We start from the raw sequence: 12,967 nt of genomic DNA on the forward strand, positions 1-12,967 counted from the left end.
TGGTTGGCGTGATGTGTGCTCGTATCCTGAATGATTTATAGCAGAGCTGCCATTGCAGTGAACTAATATCCCCTCCACAAAAACGGGCTGCGTGTCCACCTGGCACTGCAGCGCTGATGCCATGGGTGGCAGAGAGCCTGAGTGCAGTGGGACTGGGGTGGGCTCACCAGTGCTGTCGGTGGGCAGTGGCTGATGGTGGGTTTTTCCCACATGTTACTGTGTCTGTGAGCCCAATGGCTGCCCTGGGGGAAGACAACGTGAGCTGTGCAGCGGATAAAGGGGGCGGTGAGAGCCCATGGGTGCACCTGCCAAAAGCCTTTTTCCCAAGCACGCCAGCCACAGCTCTGTAACAACATTGCTTTTATTATTTTTCCACATGGGTTCTTCCATTAAAAAAAAGAAAAAATAATAACAAACGAAACACCCTCACCCCAACCAGCCCCACAAGACCGCAGGGTCAGGGCATGGTGGCTTTGGAAGGCTCCTGCACTGTGGTGAGCCGCGCACGGCGCGGGGAAGGCAGAGACGATTCAACGCTGGAGCTGGCACTGGGCAGGGAGCTGGGGCAGCCTCTAGGATGCCTTCTCGTAGGTGCGGGTGGAGACAACGCTGCCCATGGTGAGAGTCTGGGGGCAAAGAGCACTGTGAGCACTGGGTGGGACCTCGGGCATCCGCCCATCTAAAATCCTTTATATTTACTCACCAGGATCAACTTCCCATCCTTCAGCTCCCGCACTAGTGATGTCTCCTTCCCATCCCACTTCTGCACGTGGACCAGCTTGCCTCCATCTAGCTTGACCAATGACTGTGGAGAGAGAGCAGAACCCTCACAGTTGGAGCTTTGCTGATCCATCCTTGCAGCTTTGGATGCTCCTTTTCATCCCATCCACCAGCAAAGGGCGCCTTGAGGATCCCTGGGTGCCAGCATCCCACCTGGCTCTACTCACCCAGCTTGGCCCAGGACACCAGCTGGGTCACAATTGTAGCCCCTGTTGGCACCAGGAGCCACTGTCATGGTGACCCTGCCCTCCCTGCCCCACAGCTGCGTCCTGAGCTGAGCTGTTGAACAAGCCCTTGCTCATTCGGGCTCCTGTTTGCACAGCCGCTGCTGTTGATTCAGCCCTGAAAGCCCGGCCAGTGCCAAGGTTAACATGACAGAGGGCTTGGCTGTGCCAGCATGGGAAGTGGCACTGTCTGCCCAGCTCTGTTCTGCTATCCCCCCACTGCCTGGCACCCAGTCCTCTGCCTCCTAGTGACATTTCTCAGCTCCAGCCCAGGGCACCACATGCCCCGAGCTGTCCCAGCCTCTTGTCCTCTGCAAACCTCCCTGTGACTCTGCTGCACAGGCACCCAAGGGCTGGGTTTCCCATGGCTCAGGTCCCCAGCACAGCGCAGGTGCTGCTGCATCTCGCTGACTTCGTGGCTTGGTTGACATGGTTTGTGTCCATCCAGCACAAGGCCTCCATGGATCAGGGCTCTGCATGGCTTAAGATTCTCCATCGTTTGGGTCTTCTCATAGTTTGAATCTCCCAATGGTTGGATGTCCCCATAGCTTAGGACTCCCCATTACCTGCATGTCCTCAGGTCTCCCCATTGCTTATTCACCCCACGGTTGGATGTTCCCATGGCTCGGGTCTCACCATGATGTGGGTCCCTGCAACCCACTTAGTTTCCTTCATGGGTAGGGACTCTGCATTGCTTTTGATCTCCTCATGGCTGGATGCCCCCAAAGCTCAGCTCTCCCCATTAGTGTGTCCTCATAGCTTGAGTTTCCTCATGGTTTAGGTGTCCCCATGACTTGGATGTCCTCTCAGCTCAGGTCTCCCCATGGCTTGCTGTCCCCATAGCTTAGGAACCTCCATGACTCCAAAGCCCCCAAAGTTCAGGTCTCCCTGTGATTTGATGTCCCCATAGCACAGATTTCCTAATGCACTGGGTGTCCCCATGGCTTGGGTGCTCTGCAGCTCAGCTCCCTTCAGAACTCAAGTTCTCCTCTCCCTGCACCCCAGACATTCTGGTTCCCCCCCAGTTTGGTGACTCCTCACCTTGGAGCACCCCACAGCCCAGCTGCTCCATAGCTTCCTGCTTGGCTGCCTGGGGGCTGTCAGATGGGGCCCCATTTCATTGTCTGCCCTCTGGCAGCCAGCCGAGAGGTGTCTGAAGGGCACGTCCCTGGCTGCTTCACACGTCCCTGCCACAAACCAGCAGCCAAAGAGCTTTTAGCATAGTTTCCACCACCCTGAGCAGAGCAGCCCTAAGCTTGGGGCAGAGCTGTCACGAGACAAAGCAGGCAAGCTGGTTATAGTCAAAGCTGTGCATGGAAATATCTCCTAGGGGTCAAACCTGTGCTCTACTGCTGCTCTGCTGCTCTGGTTCCCCAGCAAGATGGATGGCACCAAGATAGGCTGAGCAGATGGAGCAGAGGATGAAGACAGAGGTATGCTGCAATGTCTGCCTGGCACTACCGCCTTGCTCGCACTCGCCCCATTTCAGCCCAACCTCACTCCACACCCAGCTCTTTTCCTGCTTCCCCATGGGGCAGGAAGGAGTTTTGTGTCTTACAAGCTCCGTGGTGGCCCCCAAATCTCTTTTGCAACACAGCCTCTTGGTTACAGCATCGCCTTCCGCAAAACCCAGCTGCAAGTGGAGGCAAGGGGTGCAAAGGGGGGAGGGAAGGAAGCAGCCCCCCGGCTCCCTCACCTTGACGTGCCTGTCATCGGCCGTGGTCTCATCGAACTCCTCGCCCAGCTTGAAGCTGATCTCTGTGTTTTTGAAGGTGCTCTGGGTCTTCACCGTCACCTTGTCGCCATCCACCTCGATGATGGTGGTGGGTTTGGTCAGGCTGGCCATCTGCCTGGTGGCAAAGCCCACCCCTGGTTGGGGGACAGGGGGTCAATGCGGTGTCCCCATGCATCACCCCAGAGCCCCTCCTGGGTTTTCTGGGGGGGGCTTTTTTATCGACGGGGGGGACCCACTGCATCTCCACAGGGCCGTACTATGGGGGAGATCTGGGCATCATTCAGGGGCTGATCCTGCACATTTATGGCTGGGTGGAACGGGAAGCACCTGTGGTCACCACCCCTCCAGACCCCTCTGGGGCTCATCCTGCCCAGGGATGAAGGATTCAGGACAGCGGATGGGGGCACGAAGCCCCTGGGATCCCCTTCATCAGCCCTTCCCCCACACTGGGGTTGCAGGGGGGTTCAGGGAGGGGATTCCACCCGTTCCCCTCCACCCCGGCAGCAGCCCCTCCCCAGCACAGCACCGCGTTGCTCTTTCCTATTTTTATTTCTATATTTTATTATTTCTATTTTTATTTTTCCCTTTTAAACCCACGCAGCAGCCGACGATCCCCACCCCCCTCCCCCATTGAAAAAAAAAAAAAGCGGCAAAAACGGCGATTTCCGCCTTGCCGACCCCCCACTCACCCAACGCCTTCATGTACTCATCGAAATTGGCCGTTTCCACCAGCTTCCAGGTGCCCACGAACGCTTCCACCATGGCGAAGCCGCGCGTGTCCCCGTGTCCGTCTGTCCCCGCAGCGCCGCACCGCCCGCAGCTGCCGCCCGGCCCCGCGGCTCCTTAAATACCGGCCCCATCACATGATGGGAAGAGGCTCCAGAAATACCCCGACGGGGACGGGCAGCGCTGCCAACCACCGCCCCCCGGCCGCCCCCTCCGCCCCCCGTCCCCTGCCCGTGAGCTGTGCGCGGCATCGCGGAGGTCGCGGACGCGCGTGGGTGCGTGGAGGTGAGGATGTGCGGTGCCGACGGCCGCGTGCTTCGCGGTGAGGTGTGGATGGAGAGGGGGAAACTGAGGCACGGGAGCATCCGTGGGGACACGCGGGACCGTGTGTGAGTGCCGGGGACGGTGAAGGTGAGGACGGCCGCGTCCCCATCCCTCCCATCGTTGGTGATTTCAGTTTACCGCCTTTTGGACCCTCTCAAATCGGCCTCATCCCAACAGCTGCCCTGGGGTCTTGGCTCTGCTGGGTTCAGGCTTGAAGCCCCCCATGTCCCGTGGATGCTGTCCACCCCTCTCCCCCACGGGTGTGTCCCCACGGGGCTGGTGACATCCGGGACACGATCCCCTCCTCCTTCAGGCTCGGGTTGCAGCATGCCAGGGGATTGAGGTGGTAGTGGAATTTGGTGTCCCCTGCCCCAGTGGGCACACAGCCCTGGCTCAGTGATGAGCCTCCTCCCATTACCCGCCCCCCCTTGGCCCCTTCAGTTGTGCTGACAGGTCTGGGGGTCCCCTTGGCTAAAGTGTCCCCAACTCGGGAGGACACACAGTAGGTGGCTGTCACCTCTGGGGACATGTTTATGGGAAGGGGTGAGCCTGTGGGGGTCTGGCATCTTCTGCCCAATTTCAGTCCATTGGGTTTGGGGATTGGGTGGCAACCACTGAGTGTCCCCATACCCAGCACTGCAGGGTGGTGGCATCAGGGGCAAAACGACTGTGCCTGGGTGACACTCAGGGACACTTTGTCTCTCTTTCTATCCCTAAGGTGTCACTGCAGGCACCCAAAAATAGCCAGGGGCTCAAGTTCAGCCTCCTCCCCATGGCCTTGGAGGGGCTGCGAGTGGGAGCCCCTGTCCCTTGGGTGGGACAGCCACCAGTCCCCGTGGGGACAGAGCACGGAGCACTGTGTCACAGGGAAACACACACAGTTTATTATCCAACCATGGCCCTGGGAGTCACACAGCTCCCCCCCAGAGTGCACAGTGCTCCTTGAATACACCCTCCAGGTGCCACAGGTTGGGGACAGGCCTGGAGGGGTCACCTGTCTCTGCTCCTCCCAGAGCCACCCTTGGGCATCAGAGTCCCAAATGCGCACGGCCCTGGGGCTCCCAGCATCCCCCTGGTGCAGCAGGGCTACAGGACATGGATGTGCACGCACATGGACACACACACAGACATATGTGCACAGGGACAGCCATCCACAGGAGAGCCCGTGCACATGGGCACCACACACGTGAACACTCACATACATGGACAGCCCTGCACACGGGCATTTTTGAACACCGGCATCCATGCACACAGGCACCCATGTGCACAGGCATCCACACACATGGACACAAACACCCACCCACAGCAGCACCCACACAAAAAGACCCCCACAAACACAGACACTGACGTGCAGAGGCACACAAGCACACGGACGCCCATGCACACGGGTGATTGCTCACTGCCACTCACGCACACAGACACCCATGTGCACAGACACCCCTGCACACAGTGCCCACCCCCAGCAGCACTCACTCCCACATGTGCCCATGCCCACTGACACACGCTGTGGCTCTCAGTGCCACCCACCCCACGCAGCACTGCTCAGAACTGGGTGGCCCTTAGGACTCCATTCACTGGTCCCACAGCAAGAGCTATGGGTGACCACCAGGTTACCACCTGGGGATAGGAACAGATATGAGCACTGTGCCCTTCTCTGGCCCCCCACCTGCTCACCCCTGCCATGCTCTGGAGCTGGGCCACGTGTTTTGTCCCCAGCAGTAAGTCCCAACTCAGTAGGCAGCAGAGCTGTGAGTGGCAGAGATGTCACTGTCCCCAAGGATGACTTTGCAACATGATCCCAGCTGAGCTCCCTGCTCCCCCGATGCAAGGAGCACTCTGGAGCAACACTTGGTGAGGTGCTGGCTGCTGCTGGGAGGCTCTCCTCCCCAGCCCATCGATGATGCTTCCTCAGAAAAAAGAAAGAAAAAAAAAAAAGATCTTGGATCACCCACTGGAAAAAGGAAGGACAGGACACGGACGTGGTACCCAAAACATCACAGTGAACAACACTCAGACCCCCTGGGCTGCTCATGGCATAGGCCCCCCCTGGCCGCTCGCTTCTGGAAGAAAAGTGTCCTCCTGTGGGATGAACGTCCCCATCCTTGCCCTGCGCAGGAGTGAAGTGTCCCTTTGTCCCCACAGGTCCCCACGTGGCTCCTCTCCTGCAGGCGATGCTCTCGCTGCATGGCACAAGGGCAGCGATGCGGATGCTCCGCAGCGTCCTCACCCCACTGCTCAGTCCCCCAGCAGGGTTAGGACGTGTCCTTCAGCTCCGGGCTTTGGGGCTGCGGTGGGGGAACTTCTGCAGAAGGTGACTGCATCTCCTGGGAGCTGCCTGTGGTGCGAGGAGGGCGGTGAGCAGCCTTGATACCACCCCCATGTGCCACCCCCATGCGTCACCCAGCACCCACCTGCACTCAGGGACATCTCGGCCAGTTTGAGGGGCAGGTCAGAGGGGCTGACGCCTGCCGGTGAGCCCAAGATGTCAGGTAGGGCATTGCGGCGTCCAGTCCTCCCTGAGGATGCAAAATCCAGCACCGGCTCCACCTCGGTCATGCTAACCCTGATGAGATATGGTCCCCCCCCATCAGTGGAGTTGATGGAGATCTAACCACAGTGCAAACCTTGCCCAGGGGTTCTACCATCCCCATGGGTCTCCCCCATCCCCAGCACGAAGTTCAGCATTAGGAACCGCTCCTTTCGTTTGCAGTATCATGGGAAAAAGGGATGCTGTGGGACCCTCTGCCCCACCAGCAAGCCCTCCAGCATCCTTACCGGGCGCCCTCCAGCCTGGCCTGGCTGTCTCCCCACTGCCCTGGGTGCTGCTCACGGGGGGCTGTGGGCTGGGAGCCCCACAACTTTGGCCTGGGGAAGGAAGAGCAGAGGGTGAGCTGAGCCCATGGCTGCAGTGCCAGTGGGGTGCAAAGGGGGGTGGAGAGATCTCCAGCAGGGTTGGAGAGATGTGGGGTGCAGCACCCAGCATCCTCCTGCAGCGTGTCTATGAGTGACTAAAGCAAAGCTGTGAAGGGCAGGGGGGGGTCTTGTGCTTGGTGCAGGCAGGAGAATGGGATGGGGGCGAGGCAAGGATGGATGGAGGAATTAATGGAAGGATGGAGGGACAGGCGGATGGATGTAAGGAGTGATGAATGGAGGGATGGAAAGAGAAAGGGGACAGAGAGACGGAGAACAAGATGGGGATGGAAGGAGAAATGAAGAGATGGAGGAATGGAGAACAAAGATGGGGTGGAGGGATGGATGAACAGATGGAGAACCAAGATAGAGACGGAAAGAGGGATGAAGTGTTGGAGGGATGAAGAACCAAAATGTGAGCATGGAGGTGGGACAATAAGGGAGGACAAGAGGAAAGAGCAGGGTTGGCTGCTTTGCCAGCAGACAAAGATGGGGCGTTCTCAGCCTGGCCACACATAAAATGAACCCCAAAATGTTCCTTGGAGAGGGACTTGTGCTGCAGGCAGGTCTCTGGACTCCATGGAGGTGGCAGGCAGTGGCATGTCATCTCAACCAGCCCTGGGCCCATTGCTGCCAGGTCCCTCTCAGCACTGATGGATATCCTGAACTTTTGCACCAGGGTTCCTGCAAGCTGGAAGCTTTGTGGTAGGTACAGGGATGGCGCAGACAGTACTGAGGGCAGTCTGTGACCTTCCAGGCATGGTTCACCCCCCTGCAGCCTGTACATTGGCCTGCATTCCCCTTCGGTGTTGCTCTGTGGGTTGTATTCAGGACTTCCCTTCCTACCTACTGACGTGGCACTGAGTGATGCCCAGGAGCCCTGCCCGTGTCCCCAGCCCTTCTGCCCCAGCAAAACTCACCGGAGTCCTCCTCAGATCCAGCTGTGGGCAGACAGTGAGCCACGGTCCCCTCAGCCACAGGAGCAGCAGGAGTGACACTGGCTGAGGCTGCAGGTGGAGATGGTAAATGATTAACCAGGCTGTGAGTCACGGGGCAGGATCTGGCCCTGCGCTGCCTTGGGGCTGGATGAGGAACCCCCGAGCTGGCTCTGAGTCCCACGGAGTGCATGTTGGTGTCCTCCGGCACACGCGTGTGCAGAAATGGTGCACTTTGGCACACACGTTTGCATGCACAGCAATTCTTCTGGCACACTGTGAGCACGCACGGTGCCTCACGGAACATGCATTTGCATGCATGGTGCACTCAGGCACCAGGTGCACTCAGGCACGCGTGTGCGTGTGTCACCTGGCAGCTTTCAGCATCTCTTACCCCACAGCACGCATCTGACTGCACCTCTTTCACATCGCATCGCTGCTCCGCCCGCCTGGTGGGAGCAGTCAGCCCAACAGCGCCCTGCTCCGGCCCCAGCACACGGCTGCAGCGTCCCTGACGCTGGTGCTGGAGCATCCTGGCAGTGCAGGAGCAGCACTCTGTCACCCTGGCAACCATATGGGAGCAGGGCCTGGCTGCTCATGCCTCGGCCAGCGTGATGTGGGAGCACAGGAGCGCGCACAAAGCATGCACCAACTGCTGCATGCACACACACGTATGCAAACATACATGTGTGTACGATCACATGCACACAGAGATGCACGTGTATGTGTGCAGACATGCATGCACGCACACACAGATGAGTGCACACACACACACACACACACAGCCTCTTTCCCTCCGTGTCTGCACAGCTGGGCACAACGCAGTCAGACAGCAGCCTGCAGGGCTGGATCAAAGCTGCCTTCCCGGCAGCCCCAGCGGCTTCAGTGCTGCTGTAGAAACGTGCAGCAACATCCCTTAGGACCAGGCTGGGTCCTTCCCATCTCTGGGCTACGTCTGTTGCAGGAACAAGGTCCAAGGTGCAGCTGCCCGCCCCTGCCCAACTTACTGCCCTGCAGGCAGCGAATTAACAGAGGTGTTGGGCAAATAATGTTGCATAAACCCCGATCTCCACCCTGTGCTGGGGATTTCCCCTCCAAGCAGGGCCATTTCCGTGAGGCTTAGCATGGCCTCTCTTTCAGAAGGAGTCACATGGAAGGACCTGGGGCTGCTGTAATGCCCTTAATGGGATAGAGGAGAGTGGTGCAGAAATAGGTCTTAATCCCTGTAAGAGATGGGCTGCAATTGGAGATGCTTGGATGGGGTGGAGGGAAGACACAGCATGGGGACATGGCTCTCACGCAGGTTTTCCCTTGCCTGGATTTTGAAAGAGAAGAGCATAATGAAGGCAGCAGTTCCCATTCGTGCTACTTAAGTTCCCAATTTAAGTAAATATCTCCTGAAACCCCATTTTGGGGTTGAGCTGGAGGAGACACGGCAGCCTTGGCCCTTAAGAGGGATTTGTTCAATCACAAGAGTAAGAATTTCCCTTTTTAACCCCCAAGTGGCTAATGGAAGGTGGGCTTGGGCCATTGAGGGCTCTGGGTTTGGTTGTGTTGAGTTGTGCTGTGTTGGGTTAGGTTGGGTTGTGTTGGGTTGATTGGGGTTCACCCTTCTGACGGTGTTTCCTCACACTCTAATGGAAAAGGATTGATGCTGTGTCCTCCAATAAAGGCTGGAAATGCTGCAGTCTCCAAAAACCCACCCACAACCCCACAGCATTGAGACTATTAGGAGATGATGAGCACAATTAAAAAGGGGAAGTGCTCGTGAAGTGTAACGCTGAATACAAATGAGTGCTGTGAGCTGGGGAACAAAGAACTGCCCCACATCAGATAAGAATGAGAGCCTTGGGCGAGAAAACCAGCATCCAGGAAGACCCAATGGGGCTGATTTAAACAGAGACCAAATCCACTGAGATGCATTTGAAGCCTGGAGCAGCAGATGGTCATAATTAAACACTGATCTGGAGATCTCCCACACAGAGAGCAGGCTGGCCCCAGTGATTTTGGGTGGGGATCTCATGCTGCTCCAAAGCACAGAGTTATGGCCGTGGGATTTACTGTGGGATCCCCTCAAATCGATGCCCAGCCCCAGAAGGTCAGGCACAGCCCAGTGCCCTCAGCCTCCAGCCCACGGCTCTGTCGCCTCAATGCAAATGTGTGTTCCCATTGTCACCAAGCAGTGGGTTTGCTTGTTAGCCCAATGGCCTTACACAGTAATTCTTGTCCCCCTATAAGCCCTTGTCATCACATCCAGCCCAGGGACGGGCACAGGTGATCTCTACTGAAGCCATGGCATGTGGCCTTGTGGAGGAGCAAGCAGTGTTGCTGCTGCATGCTAAGATTGCTGCTCAGGGCTGACAGCGAAGCTCGCCTGCAGTTATTGCCCTCATTAAACCAGGAAAAATCCAACCTGAGTCTCTCCAGACAGGATTCCAGGCTGTTTGCACAAACTGTCACTTTTGCTTATAATGCTGAAAACACAAATCAGAGCAAGTCCTGCTCGAGGGTAACAGCGCGACTGGCTCATGCACCCACTGACATCCAAACTCAGAGCTTCCCTGAGCATCTGAAGGGCAAACCCAACTGCTGCCAACGTGAACCTGATGCATGCATGAGGCAGAGGTGTCCCCTGACCTGCAGACCCCGATGTGCCCATGTCTGTGCTCTGCATTATGGGGCACAGCATAGCATCCCAAAAGGCACCGATGGCAGAAAATCCCTACAGGGCTGGGCTGGACCACGCTGAGGTAGGAAAGATCAGCCCTACCTATACCCCACCAGCTAATGACCTCTAATTGCTGTCCACAGGATGTGTCCGGAGGAGGATGGAGCGTGAGGACAGGAATTTCTTCCTGTAACTTCCCCCTCCTTCCATGTTGCAGTTGTAAAGAAGGTGATCTAATGGGAGGTAATTACAATGATTGAGCCCTCGGTAATACAGCTCCCACTGTAACCTTCAGTTAGCTGCTCTGACGACAGCACAAACTATAATTTTACATAATAATTGTGTCACCCACACCTAAATCGGTTTCATTCTCTAGCAGCTCCAGGCTCCCTCTACACACAGCTCTCCAGCAGCCCCTCATGCTGGAGCTGATGGACCTGATCTGTGGAAATGCTTATGGGTTCCTACATGGATGTTGCACTACATCCGTGAGGAAACCTCCTGCCTCCATCCCACATCAATACAAGGAGCTCCTGGCCCCACAGGGACCCCTTCCTTCTGCCCCAAGGGGTGGTGAATACAAAGACAGATGCTGGGGACAGCAGCTTTCCAGGGAGCCCCTAACACTAACCCTACCCCTAACCCCAATCCTAACACTAACCCTAACTCTAAACACAACTCTAACCCTAACCACAACCTTAACCCCAACTCCAAACCAACCCCAATCCTTACCCTAACACCAGTCCTAACCTTCACCCTAAATCTAACTCTAACCCTAGTCCCAACCACGGCCCCAACCCAACCCCACCCTTACCCTAACCCCCAACTCTAACCTTAACCCCCAACTCTAACCCCAACCCTAGCTTTAATCCTAACCTTAACCCCAACCCTAACCCTGAACCCACAGCCACATCCACTGATGCTGGCTGCCAGCAGATTTTCCATCCCCATGCAACTGCCCCATTAAAGAAGATGGAAACCAACTCTATGTCCCACGTATCCCACTTCCAGGGCAAAGGACTGAAGTGGCTTCCCAAGGATGGGAATTTGGAGTGAGGTGTTGTGTAGAACTGGGAGCATCTCTGGGATTCCCCACTGCAACTGGCAGGAATGGGATTGCAAGCTGAGGAGAGAGGAGATCTGGGATCAAAGCATGGTTTGGAATCCCCAGAATTGTGCAGTCCATGGGGATGCAGCAGTCGTGCCTTGGCTGAGCACGAGCCATCTGTTGGAGCCAAGGACAGAGCAGGTCTTGGACCTGTCCTTGTCCTGGTAGCACCATGGGACGTCCTTTGGGGTGCGTGGGGCAGCACCAAGGTCAGGCACCCCGCAGCCCTAAGCACCCCATCCTGCAGCCACAGACAGCAGGACATTGGACTCCTGGAGCAGGGGACGTGCTGTCACCAGTCCTCTGCGCATCCCCACATCCCAGCCTCCTCCTGCCCCCCTTCATGACAGCAAGGGATGCGATGTCGCGCAGTGGGCAGCCCCAAGGTCACAGGCTGTGGGTACTGGGGGAAGCAGTAGGGGGAGGGACAGCTGACACAGCCACCCTGCCCCTGCCACACCCTCGGTGGCACTGCCACCCAGCCAAGGGACAGCAGCCAGCTCTGGGGGCCAGAAGGATCTGATCCAAGCATTGGCGGGGGCAACCTGCCAAAGTGCTGCCCTGAAGGCAGTGAGGAGGTGTTGTCCCTGGGGAAACCCTCCGGTCCCAAGAGGTTTCTTTGATGCCCGGGAGATGAGCATGTGTCCTGCACGGAGCCATTCTCAGACCTGTGCCCGCTCTCCCAGGGCTGCCTGCAGCCCCCCCAGCTCCCCATTCCACAAAACAATGTAGTCCCAAAATAGCCCATTCCCCTGGCCCCGATGGGAGACAACGGGCATGACTGAGGGCTGAGGGGACCCACGGGACTGGAGGAAGAGGACGTGAAGATGGGTCAGGATGATGGGGATGGTGGTCACCCCAGGATCTACCAAGGAGCAGGAGCTGGGATGGGACAGAGGTGCTTCCCTGAGCACTGTTCGTTGTGTGATCACTGCTCGTTGTGTGATCACTGCTCACCCTGAGCTACCCTGGAGCCAGCAGCCTCCAGACAGAGCGACAGACACCACCAGACCCCTGCGAGACACTTTCAAACCATCGGGACGCACCCCGGAGCCCTCTCAGAACCACCACCCGCTGCAAACTTTCATCCCCAGAGCACCGCCGTGCCCTCGGCGCCCCACCTCTATCCTTATTGCGCTGCTACGGACCAGCACCGGGTGGGCTCAGGGCCTCCTGCCACCACCGGCCATCACCTGCTCACCTGGGCTGCGCGGTCGTGTCGATGTCGGTGTGGGTACGGATGGGGACGGAGGTACCGATGGCGGTGCTGACCCGGGCGCCGATGTCGCCGTTGATCCCAACACAGACGGGCGATGCCACCGTTGATCCAGGTACCGGTGTCGGTGCCCAAGCCGGTGCCGATGCCCGTGCTGATGTCAAGAGCGATGCCGGTGCCGACAGCGGCGTGGATCGCGGTGCCGGTATGAGAACCGCTGTGGGTACGGCTGCCGGCGGTTCAGGACGGGCCGGACCCGGCTCCCAGGCTGCGAGCAGCCCCCGGGGCAGCCCGGAGCCGCCCGCACAATGCCCGCTCCCGCCGCCTCCTCCCGCACGGCC

General features: G+C 57.9%; 1 protein-coding gene and 1 long non-coding RNA gene across 2 annotated transcripts; both read right to left on the reverse strand.

Moving 5' to 3' along the window:
* Positions 1–343: 343 nt before the first annotated feature.
* On the reverse strand, positions 344–3,583 carry FABP3 (fatty acid binding protein 3). The gene is made up of 4 exons (XM_048968740.1): positions 3,429–3,583; positions 2,701–2,873; positions 704–805; positions 344–626 (listed from the first exon to the last, which is right to left on the reverse strand). Exons 1-4 carry the CDS (start codon positions 3,499–3,501, stop codon positions 573–575), a joined length of 402 nt encoding a protein of 133 aa, XP_048824697.1. The 5' UTR covers positions 3,502–3,583; the 3' UTR covers positions 344–572.
* Positions 3,584–4,427: 844 nt separating this feature from the next.
* Positions 4,428–12,967, reverse strand: LOC125703967 (uncharacterized). Its single transcript, XR_007381001.1, has 5 exons — positions 12,612–12,967; positions 7,620–7,706; positions 6,565–6,654; positions 6,201–6,352; positions 4,428–6,124 (listed from the first exon to the last, which is right to left on the reverse strand). It is a non-coding gene; the product is annotated as an uncharacterized LOC125703967 (long non-coding RNA).

This window comes from Lagopus muta, chromosome 23 (assembly GCF_023343835.1).
Source record: "Lagopus muta isolate bLagMut1 chromosome 23, bLagMut1 primary, whole genome shotgun sequence".
Classification (NCBI taxonomy): domain Eukaryota; kingdom Metazoa; phylum Chordata; class Aves; order Galliformes; family Phasianidae; genus Lagopus; species Lagopus muta.

Excerpts from the sequence above, each read along its gene's own strand:
- FABP3 (XM_048968740.1), bottom strand. The coding sequence starts at position 3,501 with ATGGTGGAAGCGTTCGTGGGCACCTGGAAGCTGGTGGAAACGGCCAAT. Across the intron at positions 806-2,700 it reads CCGATGACAGGCACGTCAAG|TCATTGGTCAAGCTAGATGG; the intron begins GTGAGGGAGCCG and ends CTCTCTCCACAG. Across the intron at positions 627-703 it reads AGGATGGGAAGTTGATCCTG|ACTCTCACCATGGGCAGCGT; the intron begins GTGAGTAAATAT and ends CTTTGCCCCCAG.